The sequence below is a fragment of the Heliangelus exortis genome, chromosome 18 (genome assembly GCF_036169615.1).
Source record: "Heliangelus exortis chromosome 18, bHelExo1.hap1, whole genome shotgun sequence".
Taxonomy (NCBI): domain Eukaryota; kingdom Metazoa; phylum Chordata; class Aves; order Apodiformes; family Trochilidae; genus Heliangelus; species Heliangelus exortis.
In genome coordinates this window covers 7,665,962-7,684,032 of record NC_092439.1, presented here as the reverse complement: position 1 = coordinate 7,684,032, position 18,071 = coordinate 7,665,962, and the positions used below count along the sequence as shown (strand labels likewise).

The 18,071-nt window shown below is 38.2% G+C and overlaps 2 protein-coding genes and 1 long non-coding RNA gene across 8 annotated transcripts in view; 1 reads left to right on the top strand and 2 right to left on the bottom strand.

Moving 5' to 3' along the window:
- The window catches only part of BTBD10 (BTB domain containing 10), a 28,801-nt gene extending 20,600 nt beyond the window's left edge, over nucleotides 1-8,201 (bottom strand). Inside the window, exons 1-3 of one of the 6 annotated variants that reach the window (XM_071762307.1) lie at nucleotides 8,056-8,201; nucleotides 2,860-3,001; nucleotides 741-899 (exon numbers count right to left, since the gene is read on the bottom strand). In XM_071762307.1, coding sequence (XP_071618408.1) covers nucleotides 741-841 — 101 coding nt within the window. In that variant the 5' untranslated portion in view covers nucleotides 842-899; nucleotides 2,860-3,001; nucleotides 8,056-8,201. Of the gene's footprint in view, nucleotides 1-740; nucleotides 900-2,859; nucleotides 3,002-7,673; nucleotides 8,016-8,055 lie in introns of those variants that run through there. The other 5 variants (XM_071762309.1, XM_071762308.1, XM_071762310.1 and 2 more) reach the window with 5 other exon arrangements.
- The window catches only part of LOC139804760 (uncharacterized), a 28,270-nt gene continuing 18,389 nt past the window's right edge, over nucleotides 8,191-18,071 (top strand). Inside the window, exons 1-2 of the long non-coding RNA XR_011729524.1 lie at nucleotides 8,191-8,542; nucleotides 17,285-17,384. This is a non-coding gene — a long non-coding RNA (uncharacterized lncRNA). The remainder of the gene's footprint in view (nucleotides 8,543-17,284; nucleotides 17,385-18,071) is intronic.
- PTH (parathyroid hormone) lies at nucleotides 11,872-12,712 on the bottom strand. The gene is made up of 2 exons (XM_071762651.1): nucleotides 12,618-12,712; nucleotides 11,872-12,139 (listed from the first exon to the last, which is right to left on the bottom strand). The coding sequence occupies exons 1-2, from the start codon at nucleotides 12,701-12,703 to the stop codon at nucleotides 11,872-11,874; spliced, it is 354 nt and encodes a 117-aa protein (XP_071618752.1). The 5' UTR covers nucleotides 12,704-12,712.

Sequence of the window (18,071 nt, the reverse complement as noted above, 5' to 3'; positions counted from 1 at the left end):
CGTTGCTGCTATTGAACGTGCTCCTTAACTCTTTTCACATCATCTTGCAAGTGGGAAAGCTTAAATCCCTAACATTTTTAGCTAGCTAACAGAGATGTTTTAGTTATATTTAGCACTTCTAAAAGGGCAAGTACTTGGAACATAGACTTATTTGGAAGTTTGTATATATGCTTCTTCACATACATTTGCTAGATGACTAACTGCTTTGCTTAGTTCATTTTTGACACTATACACTGTAAAAACACTAATTAGCTTCATGTCTTTAAATCAAGAAGCACTAAAAAACATTCCTCCAGTGAATGATGCAGGCAAAAGCAAGATCAGAGATGGCTTTACAAAGTGCTATACAGTGCGATAGCAGCATGCAAGAAATTATTAGTTATCACTGTAAACTAATCACAAAGAATAGCAATGACTAAAAAGTCATGAAAAGAACTCCTAATATGCACCCCAAAAAATATAATACATTTAGCCATTCAGCTGATGTCATGATACACATGCAAAGCATTTAGTTTTCTTAAAAGAGACTAAACCCCACCCATAGCAAAACAAACCTAAGCACAGATTAGGGAAGCCGACAAATCAGTTAGATAAGAAAATGTATTTTAAAAGGATCATGAAGCATTCCTTTCAAAAACAACAAAATTTATGACAGGACTTGCCACAACCAGATACAGTAGCCTTTAGAATGGATTTCTACTGTAGTTGTTGAGATGCAATAAACGGTACACAGCACCTACCTGGAATGTTTACAAAGTTTACGAGGTCTATTATGCAATTTCCGATCCCAATTCTCTGGATCACTGGAGTTACTGTCATAAGGATGAGGCCGTCCTGCCATTCCACTGACAGCTTTCTCACACTACTGCTCTGTAAAGCACACATGCAGCACTCAAAACCTACATTAAGAGAGCAGTATTTACCTTTAAGTAATGCCACATAGAAAAAATTTTAGACATGCAGAATTTAGTGTTGTTAGGTTTTGGTTTTTTAAATAAAGATTACAGAAGATAGCATATACTGAAGCACAGCTTTTAAACTGCATGACAGTAATCTTCCATACATTTTGCTGATACCTGCACTAAAAAGATTTGGTTACAAGAAATATTTTTTTATGAATGTTGGCAGAGAACTTCAATTTTGCCACAATTTTCTGCATCCGAACAGAAAAGTCACCGGTTATAAAACACAAGGCAAACAACATGTCATAATTTTCTTGCAAGAAAGATCACCACTGTATAAGAGAAATCACAGTTTTACAGTCTGAATGGCTGCCCAAGAGGAAAACAGGATCAAGATTAACAAATAGTTATATCTGAGTCCTTACTCCAAAATGGAATCAACAGTAATCCTTAGAAACACTTGATGTAGTCAAGTTTCACTGACTATTACAGAAAGGGGGGAAAAAAAATCTCAAAAATTTAATAGAAAAATAGACATCGTAAGCCTGCCCTTTCCTAAGATCCAATATTATGTTCAACTCCTCTTAAAATTTACTCATAGATAAAATAACCTTGTCTGTCAATAAAGACAATTTAAATGGCTGATGTTCACGCTGTACCTGTAAGTAGACTTTGGTCAAGAAAGTTGTACAGTTCAGAATGACCTGGTTGGGAGAAGAAAAGGTAGCCACAAGTCAAGAGCTGATGATTGTACAGCATCTGGAAAAAAACTGAATTACAGCTAGATCAGCCTATTAACTAATAGAAGGATATGCCCACTACATTTCTCTTGAAGCTAAGCATTTTAGAAACATCGTATCTCACTCCCAGTCAATAAAACTTATGCTTTTTGAAAGCAAGTCCTAAAGGAATTGAGAATTCTTTACAACAACATAGTTTCTCAAATAAAATCCTCTCCTAGTCATGGAAAATAGGAAAACTCTTGTGATAATTTTAGATTATCTCAGCTATATTTAGACCCAAAAATTTTTATTACAGGGGAGTGGTAGAGAACAAGCTTCTTAAAAATGTTAGTTACACATGAGCTTTCCCTTCATGTTCACTTATAACAAAAAAAATAAATTTTATACCAAGTATACAATCTCCACCACAGTGTTGGGTTTTTTCCTGTTGCAGTTTCTATAATTAAACACACTTTGATTGGAAGACTCCTATGATCAATAGTCCACGTAGTTATAGTTAGTAAAGGAAAACAAAACAAAACAAGCCATTTTATTAAAATTACAGGAAATACACGGCTTTCTCGTGCAAATTAAAGTAAAAAACAAAAAGCCCCAGTACATTTCAGCAGGTATTACCTGTAAATTCAGGTTATCAAAGCATGGTCTAAAGTGTGACAATACTACACAAACATAGAAGCTTATAGGATTTACAGGCATTTATCAAGGATGTTTTATGTTTAACAAAGAAAAACTTACAACCTCTTTCAGAACATAAAAAATACTATTAAGGAGTCAACGGGAAGGAAGGCTGGTTATAAATCTAGTCCTGAGTTACTTCAGTAGTAGTCATTCAGAACTTTGGTGCAATATAACATACTATTTTCATACAAAAGCAATAAAAAAATAAAGACACCTTTTATCCTGAACTGAAACAAGCTGTGTTCATTAAACTGAGTCCCTTCAGCAAGACACCCAGCAGGTCTTACTACCTGTGGCAACAACACGGCTTAGAAGAAAAAGGCAAAGACCAGGAATTTCCCTGTTTAACACCATATCTGCCACTCTGCACTGGTTCCCGAGCTACTGGCTACTCCAGGGTCCTGTTTCAACCTCCATTTGCTGAAGCATCACAGTGAGAGGCTCCTTCAGGACCACGTATTCTTTGGTTAGTTTCCACAAATTCTCTCTTCCCTTTAAAAAAAAAAATAAAATCACATAAAAGACAAACACTCCACCTTCTCAGGTATGGACCAAAGCAGGTGCCTTATCAGAAACCAGCAGCAGTTCTTACGCATTTCATTGAAAGACGTCAGTATTTGACTTGAACTTTCACATTGGAAAAACACATAGGAGTGGCAGCTTTTATGAGAAATGCATCTGAAAGGACAATTTAAAGACACCTGCTAAAACTTTCTGACAGATTCAACAGGAGGGTATAGGTTCACATACATTTCAAAGAAAAACACTGTTTTAAGTAGGATAAATTCCTCAATCTGCTTTGCTGTGCAGCTACATGCTTAAGCCATTACAAACAACAGATGACACAGGACAGAACAAACAAATGGGACTGCTCCTCATGAACAACAATATTCTCCTTCCCCAGCCTAAAGCATAAGGCCCCTCATCAGCATCACCAACAAAGGGCCAGACAGGCACACAACTCAAAACCAGACCAGTTATGAAAATATGATAAACAATCTTAAAGTATCCAAATCCATATCTTGTGAAACCTCTAACAGAGTTCCGAGCATATCACACTAAGAACCTGAGAACAAGAAACAGTCCTCCCTCCATCCTCCACCCAGTAAGATCCTAACAAGGAATACATCTCTAAGAAATATTTTACTGTAACGCATTTTCCGACTTTTCTTCTTGACCATTTTTGATAGTGCTTCTGTGCAATTATAAACATTTTTTATAACTTTTATTTCAGCTTTTAACAAACCTCTAAGCCCATAAATAAGGAATACTTTTTTATGCTCTTCTCTAGTGAAAATAGAGCAAAGCAAATGTTGTATAAATACTGTAAAGTAACTAGTCTTCTGATAAATTTTTAAATACTTCTGCAAATCCACTTTTATCTGCAATAGAAAAGAATGTTGCAAGTATGGTTTGAATTTTTTATTATTTTTTTTGCACGGATTCACATTGTGGTCAATAAAGAAAAGCATTTTTTGCAGAACATTCTGGCCTTGCGTGTAGAACAAAAGTTGCAAGAATACATGGCCCCAAATGCTACCAAATGCCTCCCATGACACCAAGGAACTAGATCTGAAATGCTGGTAAATGCAAAAATGCACTGGGAGCACATGAAGAAAAAAAAAAACTAATTTAAATATTCCTTATAGATCACAAAAAGAACTATCACACTGTCCAAATTGACTGCTCTTCTAATTAGCTAGTAAGCCATTATCCCAGTATAAAGAATTATTTTTTGCCCCTCTGCAGAAAGCTAATACTTCAGACAATTATCACAGGGAATAATTGTGTAAATTTCGAGCACACTTGAATTTTCAAAGCTTTCAACATGGACAGCTAGAACACTTCAGATTTGCTAATGTCAACTTGAAGCCAGAATTATCATTAATTTTTGAAAGTTGTACACTACTGGAATACAAGGGAATTGTAAAAGACACACTCAGTGAGGCTGGGAAGCTAATAGTGTGGTAGAGCCACCCCAGGCATTGCAAAATACAGTAATTAATGTGTTTACACCACTACTTGAAGAGCACATGAAAGGATGTCTCATTAGCTCTAAAACAGATTACGTTAAATAATACTTAAAGGATATTCAGTTCTGTGCCATTACAAAATAGAATGCACAAAAGATGCACAGCTTGTTAAGCAAGATTTAGACATAAGATGTTGGACAGAAGTGGACATACACTTTTGTGAGATGGAAGACTTGCCCTCTTCAAGGTACTGCAGGTGGGGAAGAAAAACGTTCTTTGGAAGGCTTTCAGGAAAGATCCAAAGCTAACCCCAACCAACATCAGTATGTTTCAAGCCAGCCAGCTGTACTATATTTATTGAGAATACTAATAAGGCTGCAAAGCTCTGGCTTCCTACTAAAAAAGATGATTAAAATAGCCTCAAGTTTTGAGGTAGAGACCCAAGATGTGATCTTCTGGACACAGCTCATCAGGTGGAATGAAGAATTGATTGCTCCAATTCAGGTAACTAAATAGTAATACTCCAGGCAGCTACTCAGCTTTAAGGCTTGGTCAGAAGCATTTCCTAAAGTAGGGCAGATTTCAGAAGCTCATCTGCTCTGACTTGCTTCATCAGTGAAATACACTATAAAGGTGAACCAGGATAATCAGAAGATCCAATAGACAAGTAACTAGCTAGGGCAAAACCTGGCACTAATTGTTACAGAGAAACTCCAAGATTCAAATTATTTAGACATCCTGTAAGGGGTGACAGTCTGCTGTTCCCTGCCTCCAGTCATCAAAGCACAAAAGTAGCAACAACAAAAACTAACTTACAAGTAAGATTTACTGGCAATGCAAGCATGGTGACATTACACCCTAATTAAGAAATAGAGTTCAAAGTACACATGCTCATAATGCAAACACCATATATATATATCATGGAAATCCATACCAGCCAAGTGAGTTTCTTTCAAACAACTGCAGACATCTGCCACAATACAGCCACATAAAGTAGCTTTATAAATTACCACCACTGAAACATTATCAGACTGCCACTGATCAAATCTTAGCTAATACACATCCTTCGCAATATGGACTCAACACATAGTAGGTCAGGACTGAAGCTTCTCTGAATATTAAAAAACTTGAGTAACCACAGGAAGTTGATGATATTCCTATTTCTACAGCACCATGAGCAACAGATACCCAGTAACTATCTTGCAAGCTTTAACTTTATAATTCCTAAAAGGAACATGATGATAAAGCACCCATCTGATATTGGAAGCCTAAAAAGCAAGAGGCAGATGACTCCAAACTCCCCCTCAGTATTAGTATTCATTGTGTAAAATCAGCCTATGGTCTCCCTGTAAAACCTGCAGTGCATTGAGCAGCTTCTCCCACACAATAGCAGAATTGTGGTTATCACTGCAGGAAAAAGGAGCAGCATCTAACTTTTTGCTGCTGCTACCAGCCCCATCTTCTGTGGCCTATCAATGTAAAGAAGAAATACAGACATGAGGCTTCATAACACTGGGCAGCAGAGACAAGATGCATAGCATGAAACAGAGTACCACATAGATATCTTGAACAAAGAAGCAAGATCTATGCACATGGTTATACCCATCAGTAACAATACATTTCAGTAAGAAAATCTGAATTTTTCACATTTTAAATTAATTCTAAATTAGAATTTGCTTGTAAACAGATATGCATTTGTATTGATAACAAATAGTACTAGGCCAAGATTTAAGTAATGCTGCTAAATGAAAGGTGTGCTGAAAGAAATTGGCTCATGCTACAATTTTTGCCTATGCATACAGGAAAAAACAGCCCTAGCTTTGCATATACAACCTACAAAAGTAGTCAGTTTATAACAGTGACAGAAGAACCAATGGTGATGACATTTGGGACTTCCTTAATGAGCAGCATTATCCACTCCTCAACTGCTTACCATTTTCAAAGGTACTGGGGCCTAAAAGGAAAACTGGGTTTCAAGAAGGAATTTAGTGTGTAATACAAGAGCTGCTTTCGTTTGTCTTTAACACCCAGTTTTCCTGGCATTAACACAAATATGGCAAAAAGCACAAATATGAATGTGCTGGAAAAAAAATCATAAGAACAGCCTCAAAGAGCAGCATAAGTAGATGGCAATGATCACCAACCACAGGCAGGGTGTAACAGACTACAATGAGTTTCTGAGACAGAAATGGGACAAAGTGAGAGGTAATATGCAAAGGCTTTTGGCAGGAGATGTGTCTTAATAGAAAAAAGAATCTCTGTGATGTTCAGCAAGAAACAGACCTAGTCAAAGACAAATCCACACTGATATACCTGCAAAACAAATAGAGTGGAACATTTTTGTGAACTACAGAGAAATGGTTAAAAAAAAAAAACAGCCAGTTCCTTTTGCCTTTACTTGTGTTCAAGCTATATGAAATGACAGGTAATCACAAGGTGATGTAGAGACAGATTTTTAGTTCAGATAGAAGTAAGTGTGAACAACCAAGTTATGAACTGTGAACAGTGTGAAATTGACAACTGGACTTGTATTTCTGGATCACCTAATTCAATAACAAACTGAAGAGAGAAAGAGGTCTTCCAGGGAAAGGATCACCTAAGATGAAGAAACAATGGAGACAGGTACTTTTACAATTAATTACTGAAGATGATTCACAAAAAAAAAAAAGGCAAACAAAAATGACATAACAGTCAAAAAGCTACTGAGAAGCCAGGTTTTAGGCATGTACTCTCATTTGTAACAGCCAGCAGTAGAGAACAAAAAGACATAATGCTCAACCACCACTTTGGGCAAAGAAGCCAAAGAAATGACAGGAACAAATCTGTAGAATGTCTATGACGGACCTGGATGTAAATTCTGAAAGAAAAGAGTTCTTCAGTAATATGTATGATGGGATCAGAGAGAAAAAGGAAAAAGGCTCGGAAGCAACAGCTAGAAACAAAAGTTAATTTCAAGAGGAAAAAAAAAAGGGGGTAGGCAACTGCAACAAACACATAATTGCACTGTAACGTTCATTATACAAGAAATTTATATTTTCTGCAAATATAATATGGCTATATGGGAAAAAGCTTTTATAAAGACATTGAACTAATTATGAAATCTTTTGAATAGGTAAGTCAGTAATCAAGGATTAAGTAAAATAAGCGTGCTCGTGAATTACATTATCGCTGTCAGGGAGTGTTCAGCAATAATGCTGTTTCTGTACAGCACTAACAGCAATTGCAGGTTTTACCGACAGACATTATTCGATTAAAACTGGTAATTTAAGTAGTGTTGAGCCTACTCATGACACCCCATGAAACAGAGGGGTCAAGGCACGGTGACAGGACCAAGGCAGTCTTTCTACCATGCTTTAAGAATAAAAACTTCAGCGCACCACCTGTCTCCGGCGACAGGGAATCCAGAAGCGAGGCCCGGCTCAAGTACTCGAAACGCCTGTGGGCGACTGCAGCACCGCTCCGGCCCCTCACAGGAACAGGGGCGGCCGCCACCGCTCCCCCGGGCCGGCGGCACAGCAGAGCCACCGTCGGGCAGGCCTCCCGGGAGCCCTGAGGGGGGACAGCCCAGGAGACACGCCCGGGAGCCAGGTCGGGGGGCACAACGCTGCCGCCCGCAGCCTCCGCCGGCTCCGCCGCAGTGGCAACGGCCCTGGCCGCGGGGGAGCGGCCCGGCAGCCCGGACACACAGCCTCTGAGGAGAGTCGTTCCGCGCAGCCCGATAGGGCCGGTCCCTCCGCCGCCCCTCCGCCCGCCACTCACCCGCGCGGCGCCGCGGCCGAGGCTCCGTCTCCCGCTGCCACCGGCCGCACGCAGGCCCGGCAACCGCCGCCGCTGCCGACACCTCTCGCGAGAGCCGCCCGGCGAGCAGAGGAGGAAAAAGCGGCGCCGCCGAGATCTCTCGAGACTTGCGGAGCAGGGGGCGGGCGAGGCGGGGCGCCAGGCGACGCCGTTGCTAAGGGCGGGCCGGGCCGGCGCGGCGGGTGGGGGTTTTCCGGAGTGCCGGCGGCTGGCGGAGAGCCCAGTCTGGGGCTGCCTGAGGCCGCTGCCGCGCTGCGGACCGGGGACAGGTGGCGATCAGTCCGGTCGCCTCTTCAGGGCGTGCGGGCAAGAGGGGGAGCCCCGCCTGAAGGTGGAGGCTGTCTGTGTGGGAGGCTGAGGGGCGGTGCTGGGGAGCGAGCGCCGCCCGCCGGCGGGAAGAGCGGCCCCGCGCCTGCCGCCCGCCGCTGAGGAGAGAGCGGTGGCAGAGGTGAGCCCGGGGAGCCAGCCCGGCTTTCCCCTGTGGAGCTGAGGGGATGGTAATTGTGCTGCTCCCTTTCCGCTATGGAGCTCTGTCGGTGCTCACACACAAATGTTCTGAGGAACCGGCGTTGCCGGGTTTACACGGCAGCAGGTACCCAGCACCCGGGCCCCCAGTCCTGACCCTTTGGTACTCTGGCTGCATCATCTGTCCAGCCCTGCCTGTCACAGAAGAAAAAGCCAAAGGATATATTACATCTTAGCTAGAATGTTATTTCAACCTTCATCTCAAAACCGATTCCTGATTTAAATTACAACTACAGTTTTTAGGTTTGTATATCCTTGTAGGTTATACAGGTTCTTGTAGGCCATTTAGGAATATAGTTAGTGGATGTGCCTTTTGTTCCCAAAACCCTCACAAAACTGTTACGTTCCACGCTGTAGGCAACTTGGGTGTACTGATGTGGCACAGTTTTTAGGCTCATACGAATCCCTTTGCACTCTGCATGTGGGAATACTAAAATGATACCAAGCCCCAGCTGTATTCGGGTCTATGGACAACATTTGACTCTTTTAAGATATTCTCAATGGCATCGTTATTCAATAGATTCAGAGCTTGACTTCTACATCAGGTGAAAAGACTGTAGAATGCTACACAATATGTGTATTAAAGCATATTTGAATGAGAGAATTAGGGAGGATGAAGAGAGCAATTCTCCATTCAAACTTTCAAGTGCTTATCTGTTCTCCTTTGTGCACTCTGGGAAGCCAGCCTGGTTGCACAGAGAGTATTTTGAGGCAAGCCCTGCTGTGAAGATCAGCCACCATGTATGGAAACTTCTCAGAGTCTCATAAAATGCTATTCTAAGACACAGTTGGACCAGACCTCCCTCCCAGAGAAAACATGCAGATAAGAGGGAACAAGATTCTATATCCTATTGATTAATGGGATATAGATTCACCTTGAGGAGGGGTTCTTACTTAACCTCTGGTGGAGGAAGTGAAAAAATTTGCTGTCGGATTCCAGAGACTGGAACTGTGCAGCCAATGCCTCTTGGGTGCTTCTTCTATATCTTCCAGGGACACCTAAATAGTAATCTAATTCACTGAGTATACACCTCTGGACTTGCCTAGTACATTAGATCTGACTGCTTCGGGGGGGGATATTGGGTAGACAAGTTGAACACCTTATTATGTACACTGGGGAGAGGACGGAAGGAGGGGGCAAGGGAACAAAGTGTCCCACTAAAGAGAGAAGCTTTGCTACAGAATACAGCAAAACATGAATCTGAAATGAATTATTTTTTCTATCCTTTAACAATAGCTACAGAGATGAACTACACAGTTCTAGAAATCCACCAGTAGAACAATGATGGCCAAGCACCCCACACAAAAGCTGTCAGAATGCGCTAACTAGGCAAGGAGTCAGATGTTACGTGCTGCTTGACAGTGAGCTGAGCAAAACTAAACAGCAATATTTACAACAAAGTTAGAAGCAGCTAAGAAAGCCAAACAACTAGCAGTTAAATTACCAGCAGTAGGTAATTAGTTAGAATTACAAAATGGCTTAATAATCTTACCCCAAAGGCTAAACTGTATCAGAATAGTCCAGATCAGTCAGTTGTTATGCTTTAAAATAATGTCCAAGAGCTTTTGGTCCACTTTATTTGATAATACATAAGTGAGACATAGGTACAAAAATGCAATTTTATTTCTTTAAGTTAGCACATATGTCTGATAAAAGAATAAATAGAAAGTGCACTTGAAGGCCCTGACTGTACAAGTAGACAAGTGGTATAGAACCCTTGCCTGTGTGTGGGGCACACTGATGTGCACAGGCATTCTATCTGCTTGCAACATCAGGACCTTTACATTAATAGAAGTATAGGCCAGATTATGAACTACAGTTCACTAGTTACAAGTACCTTTCTAGCCTCCAGCAGACTGTGTTTACATTTGTAGTGATTTGTGAGTTTTCTACTAGGTTCCCCAAGGCATGCTAGACATCAAACAAACTGTGGGAACAGAGATACAGATATTTTGGGTTAGAGCAGCAATTCATCCAGGTTTAAGATCTGCCAACGTTATTCCTACTGAGAAAATATTCTTATTAGTCAGAAGTGATTGAGGATCTTAAGCATATACTTGCATATACCATTCAAAAGAATTTTCTGTTTGCTGCTTTTATAATTTACTGCTTTCATGATTTATTTTTTCCCATCCATATTTATGTCTGATTCTTTCTGAGTCCTGCTTTGAGTTTGAATGCATTTCAGCTAATTGTTCCTCTCACAGGTTGAGTTCTCCATGTTGATGGTTCTCATTTTGGGAATTAGGCAAAATGAGATCTCAGATCGACAAAACATTGCATATGGAAATGAGTAATTTTGTTTATGAGAGCCACCGGTCCTGCATACAAAAATACTTATACATGAGGCCTAACATAATATACATAAATTCAGAGATAGTTTGCGGAGAAAATACAAGGCAAAAAACATATATTGCAAGATTTTTGTTACAATATAATTGTCTGGTATAGAATAATTTCCCAGTTCTGTAGTTAGGGCCATACTTAGATACATGCTACTATCTCTGCTTTCACTGTTTCTGCAGTAAATTATAGGTTATCATCTTTTCGAGGAGGGGGAGGTAATCAAACCTTCTCTTCATTTCAGTATTTTGCAAAATTTAATTTTTCTTTTTCACACAGCATTTGTTTTAATTTTATCCTGTTGTACTTTCATCTTAAGCTTTGCGTTCCTGCTCATTTTTTTGTGTTTGCACTCTTTAATCCTAAATTAATATAATCCAGGTTTTGCTATGTAATTAGTGTTCATCTCATTTTAGGCCTTCTTTTAAAAACAAAGTGGATTTAAGTTTACATAGTTGCATTAGTACAAAGTTAAACAAAATTTAATACTAGGCAGAACAGTGCTATTCTGGAGACAGGTTTTACTGCTTTTATTAACTGTTGGTTAAGAGCACAAGCAGGCCTAGTGATTGTATACAAATGCTGTGCATGAACAAATTGAAGAACTGGTCCAAAATGATTTTTCAACTTTCTTACTGTTTTGGCTTTCTTTTTCTTTTTTTGATGGAAATTTCTAAGATACATTAGCTATTTTTAAAAACCCAGATATTAGCATTTCACGGGTGAACTGTGAACGGGTGAACATTTTATTATTTGGTTGTGAGATGTCTAACTTCATGGGGGTACAGTCTTAAATGGAGCCTTTAATCCTTATTGCATTTTGAATAAATAATAATAAATGCCCTACTTGATCAAGGATATACAGACACATGCTTACTTTGGCAGACATAATGCTCTGGCTTTTTTCATTATGGCTTTGTTTTAAAGAGTACATCCATGTAAGCGTTGTCCAGGTTGATGGATTTCTTCTGCATTGCTGCCCGCAAATGCTCGGGGAGCAGCCTCCGACTTCTTATCTCACCCAGGACAATCTCATCCTTGTTCCGAGGCCCCTGGGCATCCTCCAGGGCACTGTGCACGTCCTGCAGTTTCATCTGAAGCCAATCCTGTCTCTCCACTGCGTGTCGATGCTCTCCAAGATTATGCATTAATTGCATCTCACTCACTGATCTTTTCCTGTGCAAAAAGCAAAGAAGGAGATTGATAGTGGCCCTTCTTGAATTCTAGATCTTAATTCAAAAACCCGGGTTTGGGAACTTTTATGAGTTATCACATTGCAGAGCTGTAGAACCTACCTCTTCATAATAACATCTGGAGAAAAAGAAGATGGGTGGTGATTTGTTATTGGTAATGGATATATTAGTGAGAAGGCATCAAAAAGTAGGAAGTTGTCCATTTTTATGACCATACTGTTTGACTATGCATTTATCATTTATTTTAGATGTTGTAGATGACCTTAAGGCTTATCTGATAAAAAGTAACTGATGAATTAAACTATGGTGTTTATTCAGTCATAGTTTTCTGTGAACAGTAGAGCTAGCAGGGACAGAAGGACTGGCACGTACATAAACTTACATACAGACAAATCAGTCGTGTTCTCAAGAATAGATAAAATCATCCTCAAAACTTTGGAAGCGTATAATAATGTACTTACATCATTGGTCTTCCATCAGAGTTTGTGAAAAAGCATATGGCATATAAAATGATGGCAGTTCTGGCCAGACTTTTAATAGAAGTCATTTTGTCTACAAAGATAGAAAATAATACATGTGTGAATCTGTATTTCAATTTCTGTTAACACCAAAGAGATTTAGTTTAGAAAAAAAGTTGAAGAAAGATCTCAGAAAAGTGATTTTGATTTTGAAAACTACTTTTTTTTTTTTTTTTTTTTTTTTTTTTTTTTAATATTTTAGAGCAAGGAATGCAAATAAGCAATGTAGTTCTAAGACTAATTTCATGAGCAAATTCCTGTTCATTCATAGTCAAGTCTAAGAACTTTGCTCAGCCTTAGTTGCCCTGTATCATTATCATGCAGGTACCCACTTAGTGGATAATTGGGTGAAAAGCACCATGTTCTTCCAATAATATTATTATTATCAAAAAATCATATATACTTTATATGCTTCAAGTATGTTGAAATATTTTTACATAGCTATGCTGGTGAAAAGTGTTGTTCTTTTTTTTGATTTCTTTTGCATTTTCTTCAGAATGAAGAGGCTAACACTTTTCTTCACAATTTTTTAGAGGCATAACTGCTGAGTTATGTTATTCTCCATTTAAATACATGAGAAATCAGAATTGCACCCCTCATTTTTTTCAGTAATAATCCTGCATCACCACAATGAATTGCACTCTATTTTGTACATCATCAGCAAAACTGCCACTTGGGATATATTTGAAAAATATTTATTACTGGTGATGATACAACAGGCAGAAATGACAGTCCAAATACCAGTTTCTAGTCTGTATTTTCAGTATTGACAGCTAGAAAAGGCATCTTTTTGTTATAGCTTCAGAAACTTGATACAGAGTAACTGAAACTTAAGAAATAGAAAACTCCACAGTGATATTTTTGCAGTACTTTCTGCAGCTTTAGCTTAGGCCAAAGAAGGCATTTATTACATGATATCTTAGTGTGAATGTGGTCCCAGCAGTGCATCTAACCCAATGTTACAAATTAAGCATATTGATTCACAAGCATTTCTAACTATCTTAGATTTTATAATTTCAGCAATTTGGTTCAGATAATGAAACAGTTGGATCTTGCTAATATTCACTTTATTTTTAAGATAGTCTGGAAAGAAGCAATGTAAAAATTAATAAGGAATCAGGAATAACATTTTCTAAATAAGTCTTCTGCAGAACTTGGAAATCAAATAGAGTGTACTTACCAGATAGTATCTGAAACAGATTTCTGGCTTGGGTATGTCGGCAGATGACTGTCTCTTGATGTCAAGTATATTTAAAGACTACTGAATTGGTTTAGTGGACCCCCTAAATGTACCTTTTAAATAGAGCTTCTAAGTAACTTAGAAGCCCTTTTATTGTCTCAGTTGATGTCACTCTCGACACACACCCTCTTGACCCTCACGTACCCACCCTCGGATGCTTTTGTTAATTTGGCATTTACAAGGAAAAGAAAGGTCTCAGCAAAAAGAAAGTGTCCTGGGTAGCTGTGAAGAAGTTTGACTTTTAAATTCAGATTCCATATTACTCACAGATTTGTGCTCATGATAACATCATCTCTGAAGCTGTTGGAAATATTTGCAAAGAAAACATTGTGTTGTTAAATGAAGGCAGGTAAAACTTATCAGTGAAGCTAGTGATTTACAAATGCAGGATTAAAACAAAATATTGAAAAGCTAACATCTAAAATATAAGAGCAGTAACTTCAGATTAGATACTATGGTTCCTTTGAAAGAATATACTGGAGAGGATAAGAAGCCCCAAGATGAGAGAGGATTATATTTTTATTGAAAAGTTGTTAAAATACAGTATTAGATTCTCACTACTCTGTTATACCTATATACCTATGAATATCTCTGAATCTCTCACATGCACTAGATAAAATGGAAGCATTTGAAGAGGCTGCAATATAAGTTAGTGCTTTATAAATTTTGGAAAAGCATCTGCCTACATGCTAAGAAGTGAAATGTCTAAATCAATCATTACTTTCCCATATGTATGAAGAAAGATTATTTTGGGGCAAGATATTTTTCCTCTATTAGATACTCCTTCTGACCTCCAGCATGTTTGTCCAGGAAAAAACCCACAAGTTTACATGCACACATTTTAAGACACTGTTTGGAAGCTGTAATTGCTTTTACCGTGAATGTTTTTTCAGTTATGATATATATACTGGTAGAATTTCACAAAGAGGTAAAAACGATTTTATATATTGATTTACATAGGTGGTATTCTCTAGGGGAAAGGAAGGGAAGAACCAGAAACTCCAAAAGTCTCTGAAGAGACCTTTTGGTTCCATTGGTAAATAGTAAACTGAGAAGTAAAGAAATAATGCACTTAAAGAAGCCCAAAAAAACAGGGTAGAGAGGGCTTCCAACTGTCAGTTGTCAATATAATTTCACTTATACAAAAAGAAAGTATGCAAAGGCTTATGTGGATGATAATTTTTGTTAGATTTGTGTCTGATGTGGCCACTAGGGATACCTGAAGCCTTTAGTGGCTAAAAATGTGCAATGGGCATGGCATGCCAGGAAAGGATATGAAAAATCCTTACACAGTTGATAATGAACATCTCAATTTTTTTAGATTTTACCATAACAAACATATGCAATGCCTCAAAGCAGTATTTTTACAGAGGCCTGACATTCATATGGGACCTCAAGTATATGACAGTAAAGCCTTAACTAAAGGACAAGCATTAGACAATCTAGTGTCTGTATACAAAAAAATCTTACTGCCATACAGACTGGCAGCAACTGATAACAAAAATTGTTAATGAGCTCTTAGTAACAATTGCAAAATGAGTGTTAGCAGACTTGAATTGCCAACTTTATTCTTTTAGTTGCAGCTGTATCCCTTACAGCTCACATGTAAATCTTGAAGAGACCCCAAGGCTGCATCTTTAAATAAAACTGAGACACAGAAAACACCAGAGTATAATATTATAATTTAAATACCTAATTCACTTCAGGCAACTTATAGTATGTCAGTACAGATGCCCTTAAACAAGATGTAATTTTAACTGGTTTATTTGCTGCATACCTAATCTTTTAAACAACTCTGAAATAGGATTCCTTACTCATTACCATTTTAAATCTAAGTTACTAAAGAGGTGGTACATAAAATCTCAAAGAAAGATGGCTAAACTTGATGCTTTAAGAATATTCACATGTAAAAAAATACGTAAGAAAAATTAGAATTGCACTATTTGCCTCAGATGAGTGAAGATGCCAATACAATAAATATTGTACAGCTCATAGTATATTTTTTCTGTACAGAAAATATAGTATTTTATTATCATTATCCCTGATATTGAGAAATTACGTGATTTCAAAAATACAGCTCCTATTAACTTATCCTATATCATCCATATCTGCTAAATTTGGCATATCAAATGTGGGAATGACAGATGATGGACCAAATGTAGTTCTTTTATAAAATACTGTAAATGTGTACATTTTTGGTTGGACACAGCATATCCATTGTGTAACGATGAGCTGAAAGTGGTATTGTGCTCTTTTAATGTTTCAGAAAAATAGAGATTCATGTTCAAATTCAAATTTTTCTCTTTCTTTAGCATCCCTTAAAAAATTCAGATGACTTTGAGCACTACTTAATTCAGGAGTCAAACCCAGGAAACCAGAGCTGAAACTTGCCAAAATGCTGTTCAGTAGGAGGCTTAGGACTACCCAAATTTAGAGACACTACAGCAAAAATGAGTTATATAAATTATATAATGGAAAGAAACAACAACAAAAAATATCTCTTGATGAAAAGGCATTTTATGACCCTTTGTAGGTATAAGACTGTGTATATAAATGCAATGGCAATAGCTCGGTGAAAAAAAACCCAACAAGTTTCTTAGAAAATTACCTTCTACTAGTGAGGGTACATTTCTAGTGCCTATAAAAGAGGATTAATCTACAGGGGACAATTTTGTCTCCTCTTGGAATAGTAGGGGGGCAAATACAATGGATTCTGAGTTTTCTTATTCTAAAACCAGCATGCTTTGAATGAGTCAATGCATAAAACAGTAGCTACAACTGAATAGGTCACTATAAACCACAAAATGTTTCAGGTATTTGCAAGAAAAAGGCAACAGATTCAGAAACTGATTGCAAACTAATGATTGATAGTGTTGTGTTATCAATACTGAAATTTCTTTGGGAGAGGAAGAAATGAGAGTGTGTAACTTTTTATGAGACATTGAAATGCAATAATGCTTGGAAGACTTATTCAAATTTGTGGTTATTTCATCATGTACACAAACTGTCTCAGGCGAGGTCAAAGCTCAAACTGAATGTTCGCTTTTGTCATCATCTAAAACCCCACAGCATTATACTGGAGATGAGATAATAAAGTTATATACTCCAGAGTTTATTGCAGTAATGACTTTTCTATGCCATGAGGCATTATAGATACCAAACAAGGGCATGGCACTTCTCAACATGAGGAAGAAGGCTGAAGAAGACTGAATTACAGTGTGAGAGGGAAGAGCTGACCATAGCCTTTTCCTCTGACAAGACTTTTTCTTTATCAGGCATAGAACTACCCTTCCATGACCTTCCCTTATAGATTGTACAGATACTTGAATCAGCTGAGCATGAAAAAAAATCTGTGTTACTTTGTTTGCAGGTGACATGCTGCCTACGTTGAATTTGCACCATTGAGTGTAATCAGATTCCATGGTTGAAAACAGGTGGAAAGCAATTAGACAGATTTTACACCCAGCTAGGTGAGTGATGGCCATCTTCTAAAAATTCTGAATTCTCTGTAATTTACTTCGTATTTTCTATTCATTTCATTAGAGAAAAATATTATACTGCATCTTTAAATTAAGCACATCCTGAGGTACAGTACTGGAATATGCAAAGAGTTTTCTGGAGTCATACTCTTAAGAGACAAAAATGATTATGTAATCTGATGTATTAATATTCCTACAGAAATTTTCATCCTCTAGATTTAATGCTTAAGAATGGCAGTCAAAATTTGCTCTGTGCTATTTACAAAATCAGGATTTTTCCACTTTCTTCCAGTGGGTAGTTCCAGATAAAATGCATTCTAACTGCAACTTTGTCTAAGAGAATATTAGCAGAGTATTGAGCGAGGGAAAAAAGTAATTGGTGACATGCAGGATGACTGGTGAGGCAACCTTTCTAAATGTGTCCAAGGAATGTTTCTGCCTTGACACAGTGAAGATCCAAAGTGACAGTCAGTAAACTCTCAAGAACTTCATTTGATTGACAAGATTTGTGGCTTTTCAAATACCACAGCAACATGTTTGACAATTTATGTAAGCAGTGTTGGGTATCTTCAGGTGCTTTTTGGGTTCTTCCAGTTAGATGAAGCTTTGACCACATACCAGTTTCCAATTAGAGAATAAAAAAGTACAGGACTTCAAATCAAAAAGTACAGGACTTCA

What these genes read in the sequence shown, in the direction of transcription:
- PTH (XM_071762651.1), bottom strand. Translation starts at nt 12,703, where the DNA reads ATGACTTCTATTAAAAGTCTGGCCAGAACTGCCATCATTTTATATGCC. An exon ending in TCTGATGGAAGACCAATGAT is followed by an intron (nt 12,140 to 12,617) that starts GTAAGTACATTA and finishes CTTTTTGCACAG; the next exon opens with GAAAAGATCAGTGAGTGAGA.